This window comes from Acipenser ruthenus, chromosome 20 (genome assembly GCF_902713425.1).
Source record: "Acipenser ruthenus chromosome 20, fAciRut3.2 maternal haplotype, whole genome shotgun sequence".
Classification (NCBI taxonomy): Eukaryota; Metazoa; Chordata; class Actinopteri; order Acipenseriformes; family Acipenseridae; genus Acipenser; species Acipenser ruthenus.
In genome coordinates, this window is record NC_081208.1 from 3,839,315 (window position 1) to 3,855,510 (window position 16,196).

General features: G+C 39.4%; 1 protein-coding gene across 4 annotated transcripts in view; it reads left to right on the plus strand.

Annotated features, from left to right (window-relative positions):
- The first annotated feature begins 2,309 nt into the window (after window positions 1-2,309).
- The window catches only part of LOC117425570 (calsyntenin-1-like), a 28,386-nt gene continuing 14,499 nt past the window's right edge, over window positions 2,310-16,196 (plus strand). For 3 of the 4 annotated variants that reach the window (XM_058993200.1, XM_058993199.1, XM_058993201.1), the window contains exons 1-2: window positions 2,311-2,728; window positions 14,144-14,266. In XM_058993200.1, the coding sequence (XP_058849183.1) occupies window positions 2,647-2,728; window positions 14,144-14,266 (205 nt within the window). In that variant the 5' untranslated portion in view covers window positions 2,311-2,646. Of the gene's footprint in view, window positions 2,729-14,143; window positions 14,267-16,196 lie in introns of all 4 variants that reach the window. The other variant, XM_034042571.3, reaches the window with a different exon arrangement.

Consider the following 16,196-nt stretch of genomic DNA (forward strand, 5'->3'; position numbering starts at 1 on the left):
GTCATAATGAATAGGCGTAGAAACAAATTAACAAATTAAAAATGACGATAGGAAAGGTTCTTTCTAGGGCCAGGAAAAGAAGATTCAATTTAATGCATTTTATGTGATCCGAAATGAATGTCTTCACGAATTATAAATGACAGATGAATCATAATGTTTAGGGATAGAGCAGGTCTAGCTTTGTAATTACAAATGCCATTGCTCACTGTGCCTCTAGCTCTATGCTGATTATGTAAAATAACACAGCAGATGAAGCAGGGGTGTCTTTTGCTTGTGGGAATGGCTGTGTCTCTATAAAATAAAGGGGTCATTCCTCAGACTTGAACCACTCGCTTTCAGATAATCACATTATTTGCCACTTGCTCATCTGGGATTTGCTCTTGCCCTCCTACAAGCACACTGCTGTACAACTAAGCAGCCGGTACTCTTACCACATCTGAAAATGTAAAATAACTCTGTTAAAAAAAAGTGTACTCAACGTTACCAAACTTTAAAATCCAGGCCTTAGTTTTTAGTCAAGTAGGCAAAATATTTGTCTGTTGTTTTTATCAGTGTTATATTGATGTAACACCGACAAAAGCATTTAATAAAACTTTGACAGATGTTCCATATAGTTTTAACTCAGCATTTATGAGTGAGTGCTTGAAATAATGGATGTACTGGTGTCCAAACAACAAAGGGGTACCCCGTATATAAGAGAGATCTATATCAGCTAGTATTTGAAAACTAAAGCTGTGTACCACTGTTAGGCAAAGGAATTCCATCTCAGCTAAGGGAGAATCTGCAAGTGGCAAGGACACCATTTCTCATTTATAATTGCTTGTGTTCAGTTTTAAAAACATAATGCAAACCCCCCCACTGTGCAACACAAATAAGGCAATATAAATAATCCGAACAAACAACAAAGTGATTATTGCAAAAAAAAAAAAAAACACATTTACTATAATGAGGAGCAAGTCATTTTGATCATAGCAAAATACGTGAATGGAATAATAAATGCATCTAATGAATGTACATCCAGAATCTGTCCCCATGTGTTGAGATCACAGCTCAGTCCCGCTGTTGTCCTGTGCAGATAATTAGGATTGTGTTGCTCTATTTTTCAAAACGGATGGATGTCTGCGGGACTTCCAAGTTTACAGAAGGAGTACTTATTCTCTTCCCGGGAGGCACAATGGACTATTGTGATCATCTGCTATTGTTGGAACTACAGCCTTGGTTTCTGTATAACACAGTAAATGATCTTGTTGTTGCAAACGAAATTCATCTGTAATTTTATCAGAAACACAGCTATGCACTGTTAGATGTCTGCCACCTCTGCTTTAATAAATGAATCTTTCCTGTTGATTTAAAAGGTGGGTTTGGAGGTAGTGGGCTAGTTTGACTGTGCTAAAAAAAAGGACAGGTGAGCAAGGTTTTTCAAAATGATGTTTAGCAGTTCTAAAGTTTTGTAGAACTTTTATTTCAGAGCAGTGGTTATGGACCCTGGCTCCACATTATTAGGCACAGTTCTTAAGTAAAATAATCTGTGTGTGCGTGTGCGTGTGTGTGTGTGTATGTGTGTGTTCCTAACATAAGTCCTTCACCAAACTACTTGTTTAATTAAGTTTGCAGGGCTCTGGAAAGTTGAATCCCCAAGAGATGGAGAAAAATAGCTTCAATGAGTTTCCTAAAGTGCTAGAGCAAAGTATCCAATAGTACAAAAAAAATGCTGGTTCCTTGAATACAAATGTAAGCATAAACACGATTTGCGTTGAAAACAGACTAGACTAGGGAGAATCTGCAAATGAATTGTTTGTATAATCAGTAATCAGCTCGTATGATTCTGATTCCTATGATTACATTTGATAAGACAAAAGTACCTGCCTGACCTCAACTCTGTGACCTTTGCAGCGATGCGTTCTATTTTTGAGAGACAATTTTCGGGTTTTTTTTTGACTAGATATCTTTAGTTAGCTTCGCTCTGTTTTATATTTTGGATTACATAAACTGGAAACAATTTAATAATTTGCTCTGAATTGTAATGACTACACCATTTCTGTATGTGAATATAAATTATGAATACATGAATATTCAGCAAGAATGTCCCTGAATGGTGATTGTCTGTGTTATTGTGACGACGTTACTCTCAGCAGTATCGGTTATTATGTATTCACTAAATCACTAGGTTGAAAGCTACAGTTCAAATGAACATCGTGTAAATTAAAATGTGTGTTCAGAACCAATTAAAAAAAACAAAAACGTATGGGTCATGGTGACTTAGAGAGAAAAGGTCAGTGTCTGGGGGCATTCCCTGACAGTCTGGGAAAATTTGCAAGGGGACGGGTCACAACGCCAACATCCCCCAGCACTTGTCTTTTTTCATCATCAGATCGCATGAGCTCGATGATCAAGGCGGGTAGCGGCTGCAGCACTCCCACAATAACAGTGCTGACGTCACGCAGCCATTAGTTCCCGCTGGAGCCACAGCAGCAGCAGCAGCAGCAGCGAAGGGGATTGAAGGGAATAGCGGCGGTGGCGGAGGCAACAGCAGCCATCTTAGATCTGCTGAGCAGAGAGAGAACGCATTCTTTGGATTTTTGCGCTCCATCAGATTCCTTTTTTATTTATTAATATTATTAACAATCAGGTTTTTTTTTGTAAAGCATGAATGTGCGAAGGTGTAAGCCTCCTGCGTATGTAGCCTGGCTGGTTCTTGGGTTATTATATGGAGTTGATGCGGATAAAGGTAAGAGAAAGCGCTTGAGATTTTGTTTTTTTCTCTCTCTCGTTGCATCCTTTTCCATCTTCCCTGCTGGTTGGGGAATCTGTTGTCTCATCGCATCCCTTAACACTGGAGGTGGCAGGGAATTATGGATACCATGCAGTTTGTTCTGTGTTGAAAATCGTGATAAAAAACAAACAAACACGAATATATTAATCATTTGGCTAGAAATATTATTGTTGGTTGAATTTAATAGTAGGATAAAGTCACATTAAATCACATGATTTTTGACGGTGTTTTTAAATGACAGTGTTTTTTTTATTGTAATAATGTTACTGACAATTTGCATTACACAACATGGTATAATAAATTGTTCACGCTTCTCTGCAGTTAATTTTAAGCATAGATGCATGTCTGACATATTTCCAATTCACTGTCCAGGCAGAAGTGGTTGCATTCATTTTCCCCCGAGGGCGAGGTTTTGAATATTCCTGTTGTTAAATATATCGTATCTTCAGGAGTTCAGTTTTCTTTCTCATTTAAATTTGTTCATTTGTGAAACAAATAAAACAACATTTCCGTTTTTACAAGTGTGATAGTGTGCTCACTCGTTTCAATCCAGTGCGTTTTCATAAACCTTTATTTCGTTCATGGATTAAGACTGGGTGAGGTGAAGGATGTTGCTTCAATCTATAGTCTTTTTAATATATATGTGGCTGTGGCTATTAATACTCATACTTCTGACCATGAATAGTTAAAATGCTTGAAGTATTGCCTCCCCGCATCGATTAGTCTGGAAAATAAGCCTTTTTAAACATACGCATTGCAGATCTTCTCACAGCCCCAGTTCAAGGAGCTTTTAAAATGTAATGTGCTTTAGTACTAGTTTCGGTGTTGCCTAATATTACCCCGTACAGCACAGTTGTTAATAACGTGTAGCAGTCGGCATTGATCAATAATGTTGGTATTAGCTGGCAAATCCATGTAATGGAAGGAACAAGCTGTGGAAAAGCTGGATGCAGCCAGCCATATATGTAACCCTGCCCTGCAGCTGGGAAAATACATGACCAATAACCCAGCAGGTTCATTTTGGAGCAATTAACTATCATTTCACAGTGCTTAACTTGCTTGGTCAGAGATTTTTTATTTGATGCACATATAGACTGATCCACAATACCTCATTCTAAAAACTGCTTTAGTTACCAAAGCAAAGGACAGGACCTATACGACGGCCTCAGCGTTTTAATTTTTGTCTTGAGATTTGTGTTTTAATAATGGTAGAGCTGGTGTCTTCCCCGTGCTTTTAAAACCATTCCCCTGTGAAGTGTTTTGAGGTAATGGCCACTTCAGTTTTCTGCAGCCCCAGAGGGTAGCAGTGAGTGTGTGTGTGGTCAGGATTATACTGTATGTTTTCAATTCTCATTATACCCAATAGTTCCTGGAGTTTTGCATGCTTCAGACTTCAATGGCAAAAGCAATTAGTGTGACCTTGCAATATGGCTTAGAACAAACCATGCACACGTGGACTAGCAGGTTCAAAAACAAAACGTGCACACTTGATGTCCTGGTAAAGATACACACCAGGAGAACAGAGAGTTTGTACTCTGTTCAGTACTATTCAGTACGATCTGTATATCTAAACACAGTTTATATCAGGTTTTGCAGCTTTAGGTTTATGTAAGCTGCATGATAAACCTATGCCCTGGAGCTTCAGATTTTGTGTGGTGGAAAGCTAAGGCTGTTTTGACTTTGCTTGACTGGTAATGTATATTGTGCACTTCAGTTTAACCACCCTTGCTTTTGAAGTAAAGTTTGTACATCTGGTTCTTTTTGGGAGTTGTCTAATTTGGCTGGATTTTTAGAAGTAGTCAAACTGGATATATTGTTAGTTTGGGTAAAGCAAAGGTATCTACTGGTTGCTTGCATTTAATTTTTTAACCACATGCTTGAGGTTACATGGAGTATGTAGTATGACACGTCTCATCTCTGTTTGAAATGTACATCCTGCATGAGGATTTTTAAAATGCTTTACAGGTTAAAGATGTACAGTACCTGGCTCAGTGTAATGATGCTTCTGTTTGATGTAACCCCAGGCATGTGGCTTATTTATTGCTTCACATCGGTGGTTTATGTGGCGCTTTATTTGCTGACGCATTTCAGTAGCTGTCAACCAATTTGTGGGACTTTCCATCTGCTGTAATTAGTGTAATTAACACTGATCTAAAGACATAACAAACTTGATGCGTTGCTTAGCAAAATGCTGTGGTTCGAGTGCTGTAAATGTGATTGCAAAATGTCTTATCAGCTGGCTATCTAAAGATGTGCAGGTGAAGGCACTGCAGAGTGGTTGGGGTTAAAAATCAAACTGCAGGCATGCACTGGTAAGTGTCCTGGTGTTTAGTACAGTCCAGGAAACTGAAGTTATGACTAATCATGTATGACGTGCTGTCTTTCTATGTATCTTATCACATTTGTGATCATGAATTAAATACTATCTATACTGATATACTGATCCAGTGCCCTTCTGTTTATTTCAGGACAGATAATTCAAGCAGTCTGCTGTGAAAATGTTTACCCGCACATTAAATTATACCAAGGATCAAGTTGTTTTTACTTTGCTGCCAGCTTGTTCTGTAATTATGGGTTACAATAACTTGACGGGGGGGACAACCCCATTTAATTCTTTACTTGCGCCCTATATTTCAGCGTGAGCTCTTTTGTAAATGCTTCTGATAGCCTTGTTCGTAAACATTGACTTTTCAGACTCTAGAGGCGTGACCCACAGCAAACATCAACACTGCATTGCTCTACCTTTTGAGGAAATCTAGCAATAAACTTTTCCTGAAATGTAGCGATCGGGGTCTTTCACCCCTTTTTAAAGGTTATTGATTGGTCACTTGGCTTCAGGAATTGCCAGGTGGGTGTGCAGGAAGGGAAGGCTACTGTATCTGCTGGGGGATGTGTGTAAGTCCCTGGAATTATGGTAGGGGCTATACTTGGAAGGCTTTGTCTTGGTGCCATTAAAGTTTGGTTCTGCCATCTACTATCAAGAGTCTCTTTAGTAAATATGTCTGTAAACACTGAATTTGGTGGCTAATCACAGTACGTCTGTCTGTGTCTTTTTTATAATTGATTTTATTGATGTGCTTAGTTTCTTTTATTAGGCTCATTGAATATTGTCCTCATTTCATGTGGAAATCGAATACGTTTTAGAATAATGCTGAAGCTGCAGTAAACAGTGGGCCCTTTGTATCCCGGACATTGTTTATTTTTTTGAAGACTTTTTCTCTTTTGCAGGCCGTAATGCACCAGAAAGAGATTCGACTAAAGGCATCGCGGTGTAGGAACGAAATGCTGGGAAAGACATTCTGTTCCTGAAGCGTATCTCATTTGTGAAATTTGTTCCCGAAGTCGCGGTTCTCCTTTGCACTGCTTCCATCCGTGGGAACCTTTTGTTTTTTTTTTTGTTTTATTTGCATATTTCAGTGTGACTTGGGCAAATGGTTTTCTGGGATATGTGGTTCCCATTATTGGGTCTTGTAAACAGTGTTGAACTAGGTTTTAATTTAAACCCGACTGCTGCAGTTCGTACAACTTGTTTTCACAAAGAAAGTGAAGTTCAACTTCTGTAATAATTTCAAAGAACTTTTTGATTGTGCATTACTTTATTTTTTAAAGATACCTTCAATTCAAACACTGCAAGCTGCAGCAAAGTATTTAATGAGACATAATGTATTTTGGGTACAAAAGTTGGTGCAATCGGAGGTACCTAAATAAAACAAATTTTCCCATTTTGTTATCATCAAGTAAGCCCTGATAACATGATCCAATTTTATGGCAAGAATGCATTTTTTTTTAAAATAAGTAAATCTAATTGTATAGGCCAACAAGTGACCTGTTTCTCCTACCCCTTGAGATCATGCCAGATGGGAGACTAGTTATTCTTGAAGAGGTTACAGCAATGAAAGCAGCCTTCTATATGTATTCACTCGGCTTCAGTTCGTCTTGGAGTCCTAGTGTGGCTGTCCTCAAGGAAGCACTAGGGAGGCCTGGGCATCTACAAAGGCAGTAAATTCTGTTTAAAACAAGGGAAACGTGTTGCGAGCAGAGGAGGGCACACTGCAATGCTTTCTAGCCAAAAAACAAGAAAGTCATAATGCATTGAGTAGTGTGAAGTGCCTTGTAGTTGATTGATCTGGGGTAATTGTAGTTTCAAAAGGGGATTTATAGCTGGAGATGTTAAGAGGCTAAGCTGCAATCTGTTACATGAAGGTATCTTTGAGAGGCCATTAGAAAGCAGATTGCCTAGTATAATCAGTCTAGGGATTAATACCATGTAAATAACTACTGATAGGTGTACTAGTTTCCGTTGGACTGTGTAGCCATTCACACCTAGTGTAAAAACAAAATCCTTATCCTGCTGTGTATATAAAACACTTTGCGACACTGCATGGTTATTTTCACTGTGTGCTTTACTGTGATGTAAGTGTACTGAATGCTACCAGTCACTGCTTGGTTTAGTATGTGGTGAATTGATATTGTGATGCAGGTTTGTCCTCTGTAACTTTAGATTTCTTCTAGGCTGTAGCCATTTAGTTTTTCTATAAATAAGAATTACAAAAGAATAAAAGGCTGGCCTCCCAGTGACTGGATGCTGGAACAAACCGTGCCAGCACAATGGTACAGCTGTCTGTTCTAAAGAGGGATCTGGTGGCAGTGTCTGAGAATTGAACATCTTTAAGGAGGGGGTAGTGGGTGCGGTGTTTAATCAACAGAGCAATTACATTTTTTTTTAAGGGAATTAATTGTAGCATATGCTACATGTCCTGAGTTGTCAATGTGCTGTAGGCTTTTAATGCAAACTGTTGATGCACTCCCTGCCACATTTTAGTAGCTGCCAACCACTGCTTAGGAAATGAAGTGAGAAAATGAAATGCTTTTTTAATACTCCTTGTTCAATATTAATGACATTGGAGATCGTTCTAGCACTGAAGACTAGTCTGAAGTTGAATGCATTTTCCCATTCATTTAAAAAAATAAATATGAGCCACTTATTTCTTTGGTCTGGAAAAGGATGTTACTAGACCTTTGTCCAAAGAACACCAAGGAGTGATGGAGAAATCGGTCAATCTAAAAAACATGTTTTAGTAGATTCCTTAAGTATGACCAGCTGTCTTATTGCATGACCTGACTCACCAGATTATGATGGATACTTGTCTGTGTGTGGGTTTTAATCAGCATTCAAACGTGTTCATGTGCCAGGGATACACAGCGATAGTATGCTAATTGTTTGCCCTACACTACATGTAGCAGTTCAACACCTTTGGGATTTACAAGCCTTTTGCATTAAGACACTTGCACCTGTTGGCCACTCTTAAAAGCTTTACAGAATGCCGATAATGAGTCTCCAACATGTAAACTACACCGTTTATCCATAACCCATCACCCCTTTGCAATGCATGTCGCTAAGGCAATAAAAGCAATGATGTAATATGCAACATACACTGTTGCTGTAAGACTCTATTTGTACTGGAGCTGCAACATTGGCTTTGCTTTCTCTTATCTGGTTGAGCTGCGCAGACAGTCAGAGTGGTGCATGGGGAGTGAACGCAGGGCAAATGCCAGACAGACATATGAGAACTCTAGTATTAGCTGTTAACTGGATTGGCATGAGATAAGAGGCCTTGTTTGCTCCCTGCTTTTCTTTTGAAGGCGTAGCTGCAAACTTCAGTTAATGTTTAGGCTCCTGTCTAAACGAGTCAAAGTTAAGTGGTTTCTGTAGTAGAGTCCCAGACAGTATAATCATCTTCAACTTGGTGCTTGAAGGATGTTTTTATGCATGCATCTGTATGCTCTCTTTAAGTATTGGGGGTTCTGTTTGTCAAAAGAATTTAAAGGTTGAATTAAAATGACAATTTTCAAACGTTTTAACATTTTCTGTACTGATGCCTTTTCCTGCTTCTTTATAGATATTATGTTTGGCACGATCTCAGTCCTGGATTATTGCAACAGTTTATTCTCCTTGTACACAGACCTTTGGAAATGGCAAGATTGTGTTTGAGTTGGGTGGTACCCTTCAATATCTTTCACTGGAAATGCAATCTTTGTTTACTGATGAGAAAGATTGTTGTGTGCTGTGAGTGACTGCATATCCATGCATGGGAATGGGATTGTTGTGTGCTGTGAGTGACTGCATATCCATGCACGGGAATGGGATTGTTGTGTGCTGTGAGTGACTGCATATCCATGCACGGGAATGGGATTGTTGTGTGCTGTGAGTGACTGCATATCCATGCACGGGAATGGGATTGTTGTGTTCTGTGAGTGACTGCTTATCCATGCACGGGAATGGGATTGTTGTGTGCTGTGAGTGACTGCTTATCCATGCACGGGAATGGGATTGTTGTGTTCTGTGAGTGACTGCTTATCCATGCACTGGAATGGGATTGTTGTGTGCTGTGAGTGACTGCATATCCATGCACGGGAATGGGATTGTTGTGTTCTGTGAGTGACTGCATATCCATGCACTGGAATGGGATTGTTGTGTGCTGTGAGTGACTGCTTATCCATGCACGGGAATGGGATTGTTGTGTTCTGTGAGTGACTGCTTATCCATGCACTGGAATGGGATTGTTGTGTGCTGTGAGTGACTGCATATCCATGCACGGGAATGGGATTGTTGTGTTCTGTGAGTGACTGCATATCCATGCACTGGAATGGGATTGTTGTGTGCTGTGAGTGACTGCATATCCATGCACGGGAATGGGATTGTACTGGACCTCCAGGAACTGGAGGAATTCCCACCTGTTGCTGGACATAGCTACTGATTAGGAAGAGCTACATCTTTCCGGTTGAACCATTTCCTCCAAATGGCTTTTGTTTTGTTCACCACCTGTTAAAATGGTCAACGGTTCAGAAGACATCTTGCAGTGGCTGCGTACAGTACTTGGATTCATTTTTCATGCATTTTTAACAAAGCCCTTCGTTTTGACTTGGTATCCCATCAGGTCAAGATAGACTGTTCTATGTGTCTTAATTTAGGCACTGTTTCTTTGAATCTAGATAACAAGGTTTTGTTGCAGATGGACAGAATTTTTACAACAAATAAGCAAGGGGAATTAATGACAGTACTTCAACAGGATGGTTTCTTTTAAGTGTTGATCAGTTCAAATGTATGCAGAATATACGATGTGATGTTCCGTATGCTTAACATGACCCTAGAGGAAGTGTATTACAATCTTTTTACACTTTGTTTTATATCACTTTGATAGTAGTTAGAATAGTCTCCTACTGCTAAAATGCATGATCATTCACATAGAGTATTGAATGCCATTCACATTTGATGCTTACCAGGGTTACATACCGTTCCAAGCATAGGCTTGTCTATTTGCCTTTTATAAAAAAAACTAGATCCTAACAAGGAGATATTACTGTACATTAATATACTTGAGGGATCGCTTGCTTTTGCTGTAGCTGCTCCTGTTACATGCTGTGATGCAGTAGCATAGCTTTTGGAGGTTCTAAACTAGGATTGTGTGTTTTTAAATAGTAGGAAGTCATTTCAGAAAGCTTGTCCAAGAGTACATTTAGGAATACGTTGCCCTTGTGGTCAGTATTTATAGCTAGTTGGATCTCTGTGGTTGTTGAAGCTGAAACTGAACCCCATTAGAAAGTGGCTCTCCCATGCTGCACCGTGGGAGAAAGCACTAGCACAGTCGGGGACATTCCTCATTTTGTGTAACACATGAATATCATTATTTTTTTTTCATAACAATTTAATTTGCATTTGTCACGACTAATTGTCCTTCATGCATGTGCTACAGCCTGATTGTTTTGCCTGTTTGTTGGAACAATACAACATCCTGTTTGGAAACTGCCATTTCCTTTGGCACACTAGAATTATGTCATTTTTTTTCGGAAGCAAAGTTTGTGACTTTTTTATTTTTAAAGGGGAAGAATCTGTGATGTCGCGGTCTGTGTGCCTATTTTGCACTTTTATTTTAGGCATTTTCTTCTGGACTGTCTGAAGTTTTAATACTTTTATTTAAGAAAATAAAGCTGCCGTTCTATAAAGGAAAAAAGCGCCATATAGGCTAGTTCATTTAGTTAAGTGTATACTGGTCCCCACAAACTGCTAGCCTACTATGCTGATGTAGTAATTCATCTAGTTAAATGATATTGGGTGTTGAGTGGAAGGCATCTGTGGTTATCCAGTCTCCCAGGGCAACATGCATTTATATATGACCTTGTTACAAAAAGGGATTGAGAGGTCGGGGGTCATGCATGGTCTCTTTCAACTTTCCTCACTTCAAATTTAGGTATTGCAGAGGGGACAGGTATCTTATTACAGCTTGAGCAGGGAATGAGAAATCATACTCTTTTCACATGCTAGTAAAATGTAACTATCAAGCTTTTTTTGACCCCCAAGTATTTCCATCAATAGCTGTATTTATAAAGCAGTACTACGCAGAAAACCCCCTTCAGAACCCATCTAAAAGATGCTCAGTTGTTCCCTAAATGTAAATGGAATCCAGTCTTTATTTACTCAAGTCAAGCTAGCTAGAAATGCAGAGGCTAGAATATACAGTGTAACTTCATTATAACGAACCCGCCTGGGACCTGGAGAAATGTTCGTTATTTCAGGGTGTTCACTGTAATAGGGTTTGACAATTTGCTGTATCAGAATAATGAAGTAACGCCCAAATTGAATTGAACATCTTTATACAGTCGTTCTTTCAAGACAACTTTACATTGATCAACATTTAAACTCTATATTTAAAGAAAACAGTAAAGAAATGAAAAAAGTACACTTACATGCTGAATACATATCCAGCGTAGATTGCTTCATATTTTCTTGCTTTTCTCAATGCTTACCTCCTCACGCCTGTTGCCATGGTTGCAGTTTGTGTGAAGATGGCAACGATTGCATACGTCACACATGATTCGCACTACAATAGGTTATTATTATTATTATTATTATTATTATTATTATTATTATTTTTATTTCTTAGCTGACGCCCTTATCCAGGGCAACTTACAATTGTTACAAGATATCGCATTCTTTTTATATACAATTACACATTTATACAGTTGGGTTTTTACTGGAGCAATCTAGGTAAAGTACCTTGCTCAAGGGTACAGCAGTAGTGTCTCCCACCGGGGATTGAACCCATGACCCTCCGGGCCACAGTCCAGAGCCCTAATCACTACTCCACACTGCTGCCCCACTACTCCACACTGCTGCCCCAGTGTTATCTATGAATCAGCCTTATCTTTGAATTAGCCTACCAAGGTCTTTGTTTTCACTGAGAGAATAACACATTCACACTGGAGAGTTCAGTGTCAGTCACTACCGAGATCGTTTTATCCGGGTAGATTTTTTAAAAGGGATTGTTCTAATCGGGCATTGAAGAAAAACGTTCTTGCTGCTTGGATCGTTAAAGGGGGTTTGTTATAAGAAGGGTTTGTTGTAGTGAATTTGGACTGTATTTTAAAACTTCTTGTCACTTTTTGACTTTGTAATAGACACTTGCCTGCTTCTGTATTATGATGCTGAAAGGTTTCCTTAATAAACTCCCTGAGCTGCCCCCCAGCCATTCTAAACTGTGAAATCATGCCCACAGGACTGCTCTCAAGTTCTCATGTCCTGAGGTTACAAATACAGAAACGTATTCGACGCATCATTATACTGTTGACAATTACTGCAGCTTTGATCATCAACTAAGGAGCGTTGCATACAGACCATTGTGTGTGTGTGTGTAACAGCTTCTGCTGTTTATTTTGGGGGCTGTACTAAAAGCGATTTGAAGTATTCAAAGTTATGAATCAGCCTTCCAATGTTAAGTAACGGTTTGCAGTGTCACAATTTGTGATGAGTCTTTACAGTTTGGTCAAAACCTTTTGCATAATACTCTGAGCTGGTGCAAGGTACTGCAAAGGGTAATTACTAAATATTATGCACACCTTGCTTACCAAATCAATTTTGGATTTTGTTTTCATATCCGTAAGAGTACGGTCATATTACAAAACCATGTGATGTTTTTATTTTTCTGAAGATTTGCACACCAAGTAAGTTTAAGAAGATTATCTTGGTGGTTGACCAGTCTAGTCCAGAAGCCTGTCCAAAGATGTATATATGCACCTTACTTTGGGTCATATGAGGCCTTAATATAAGAAGATTAAAGGGAATCATCAGCAAGGGTTTTACAGTACATGCTTGGAGAGGAAATTTACTTCCCAGCAGGCTATGCCCAGAGATTTGAAGAATAACACAAGTGTGTGTGTGTGTGTGTGTGTGTGTGTGTGTGTGTTTTGGTTTGTATCTAGGTTAAATTAAGAACATATCTGACATTGTTTATTTCTCTCCTCTCGGGTTATAAATTCAGGCTCTTGTGGGATAAGCAAATGCCACTGAACAGCTGTCTTGTAGTTGCATTTGAAGAGCGTTACACAGGTTAAGGAATGCTACGGGATTCCCACAGGAAGTGATGGATTCTTTTCTTGGAACCTTTTGGAATCTTTTTTTCAGGGGACAGGGAAAGAAGGCTTGCTATTCTAGTCAGGTAGGGTACCTGCAATAAAGACAGTTGTCCTGTTTGGTTTATAATTGCAGGCAAGGGTTCTGTTTGGTTTCAATCTTTGACACATTTGTTTGTAATCCTTATTTAATTCTGGGGTCTGTATTTGAAAGGTAATCCATGGATTTACAGCAATGAGTTTGAAAGCTCGCCTAAAATCTCATGGGAGGCAAGTGGAAAATGTTCTTAGCTTTCTTTTGCTGGTGACTATCAAAGTTGAGTGTGACTCACAAGGAGTGCCCCACATGCACTGTGGTTTTGGTTTCCGCTTACCAATAAGGGCTTTCTATTATGCCATGGTGAATAGTGTCTGGCAAGTCGAATTCCAGGGTGTGTAACAGCCCAGTCGCTACGTCAACGAAGTAGCAAGTGGCCTCAATATTTACAGACACTTCTTGCCGTGTTGTGTGTGGTGGAAGTCGTTTACTACAAACCTTGGAGGTTTATTCATTTATGGATCACTCTCTCTGTACAGCTTAATGTCCATGAGTTCAGGAAGCGCGAGTACATGCACACCCCTCTGGCATGCTTTAAATACGTCGAACCTGCTTCCACAATATGCATGCTTCACCAACGTGATCCTGTTTAAAAGGGGAATGTAACTGATTTTACAGACTAGGGAAAGAAAGCAGCACGTTGAATACACTTGGGTTGGTCTTTGTGTTCCTGTGCTGTTCGCTATCAAAGTCATGTGATCAAAGCCAGTGGCTTGATCCGGACTGCCCAGCTGATCTAAATTCCCAAATCAAGGGTTGTGTTCTCATGTACTGGAAGCCCACTAAGAGGCGCTTTTACAATCAGTTAGTGTCAAGCTGCTTGAATGAACATACCGTTCATATTCTTTCTTTCTTCTTTTCCACAGTTAATAAGCACAAACCATGGATTGAAACGACATATCATGGTATAGTAACAGAGAATGATGACAAGGTGCTTTTGGATCCTCCATTAATAGCCCTGGATAAGGATGCACCGCTGCGCTACGCAGGTAAGGCTTTCTAATAAAATGTACACCCTTTTTAACTTTGAGAGGCGAGATCCTTTTGCTCCCGCAGGTTATCCGCTGCAAGCAGTAGTCTTCACATTTGCTGCAGATGTTTTTGTCGGTTCTTCCTTTCTGACAGAGCTACAGTATGATACCAAGGAACCACAACACCCTTGTTAGGATCTCCTGTTGGAAAGGATATTTTTTAGTAAGTGCACCAGATGTGTGCAATTCAGTCAGGTTGACATCTTTCACAGTATGCACACACATACTGGAAACTGGATTGATGTATTGTATCAGCGTCCAGGCCATATTACATTGGTTTTATTTAGCTATCTACTAAGGACCATTTGTCAGAATCCTCTTAATTTTTCATCCAGCACGAGAACATTAATAGGATCCAGTGGAACAAACTTGATGTGTGCTCATTACCCTGAACAGTAAAGTACCTTCTGAAAGTGCTTGGGTGCAGGGGTGTAACTCCATAACGTTTGTGTTCAAGATGTTTTTGAGTTCCATGAACGTTTGAGGTTTTAAAGCAGTTGGCCACCACATTGTGGTTCTTATTAAGAAGCATCAAAGTTTTCTTTTTATCTCCTTTTATTTTTTTTATTGGGGGAAGAACAATATGGTAAAACAACAAATCTGTCATTCCAGTTTTCAAAGTTGCCTTTTTAATAATGGCAGCCACTTAATTACAGTGCCACAACATTGGCAACTGTTTATAGATGTGTACAGTTCTATTTAAAAAAAAAAAAATAAAAAATTTGGAAGTCTTTTAATGGTACGTAATACTGTAAATGAACAGTAGCTCTCTGTCTTTTTAAAATAGATGCTTTCTAACCAAGTTAACTGTGTCTTAATAGGCAGGCAGACAATTAATTTTAGTTTAGAATTGGAATTAAGAATTTAGTTTGCTCCTAATTTGTGACAGTGTTCTGTAGCTTAATCTGAATTGGTGTTCTCTATCCGGAGATGGGAGGGAAAGCCTGACGTTGGGCAAACTTGCTGAAGCCTTTCTTCTGCTTTCTGTTCTCTCATCCTTCCTAGGGGTGAGTTTGGTAGTTCACATGCCCCAGTGGGTGAGTGTTGCTGCTGTGCTGTCCGGAGCTCTTGCAGTGCAGTGCTAGCCAGTCCTTGTTTGTTCACGGTGCAAGGTCCTGCTGACGTGCTGTCTGCAGACAAGCACAAATGTGTAATGTGTGAGTCAGCAGGGCAGCAGTGCCCGACGCACACATGTGAATAGAGTCCATCTGAAAAGAGTGTTATCAGCCCAGTGTTTGCAGAAATACTAAGTACTGGGGTGGTTAGTTTAACACTGTCAATACAGACCATTCATAAAGTGGATGGCTATGACATTTCCAAAGGAAAACTCTAGATTGCTAGCTATTTATAGGTCATGAATGTGTTTCTTAAATACAAAACTTTCTTGTTGTGCTTGTGGAAGTGGACAGTGTGTGTGTTTTAAAATGATCATTTCTGTTTTAGCAGGGGCACATTTAAGACTGTATAAATCTAGTAACACAAGTGCTACATTTATAATTCTGATTCTGTACATCCTTTCTGCTGTACGTGGAGTACATACATTTCAGCCTCCCTCCTTGCCTAGGTGATCTAATCTAGCACATTGTCTGAATTTAAAGCAGGAGCACATCCCTGGGGTAAAGCAGCTGCTCCTGCCTGTTCAGCGTTTACCTGCAGGCACCAAATACCACCAGTAACTGTGTTGATGTCACCTGTTTTAATCCCCTAGGGCTACTTTTTTTTTGGAGCTGCACTTGGAATGCTTTCAGTGCTGTTAAACTTGTGAAAGGCCAGGTAATTTTATTTTATTAAACTGCAATTTAATTCAATCTGGTGTGTTGTATACTGTAAGGAAGAGGTATACATTTTTGCAATGCCATCTTTCATAGATCTATATACAATAGAAGTG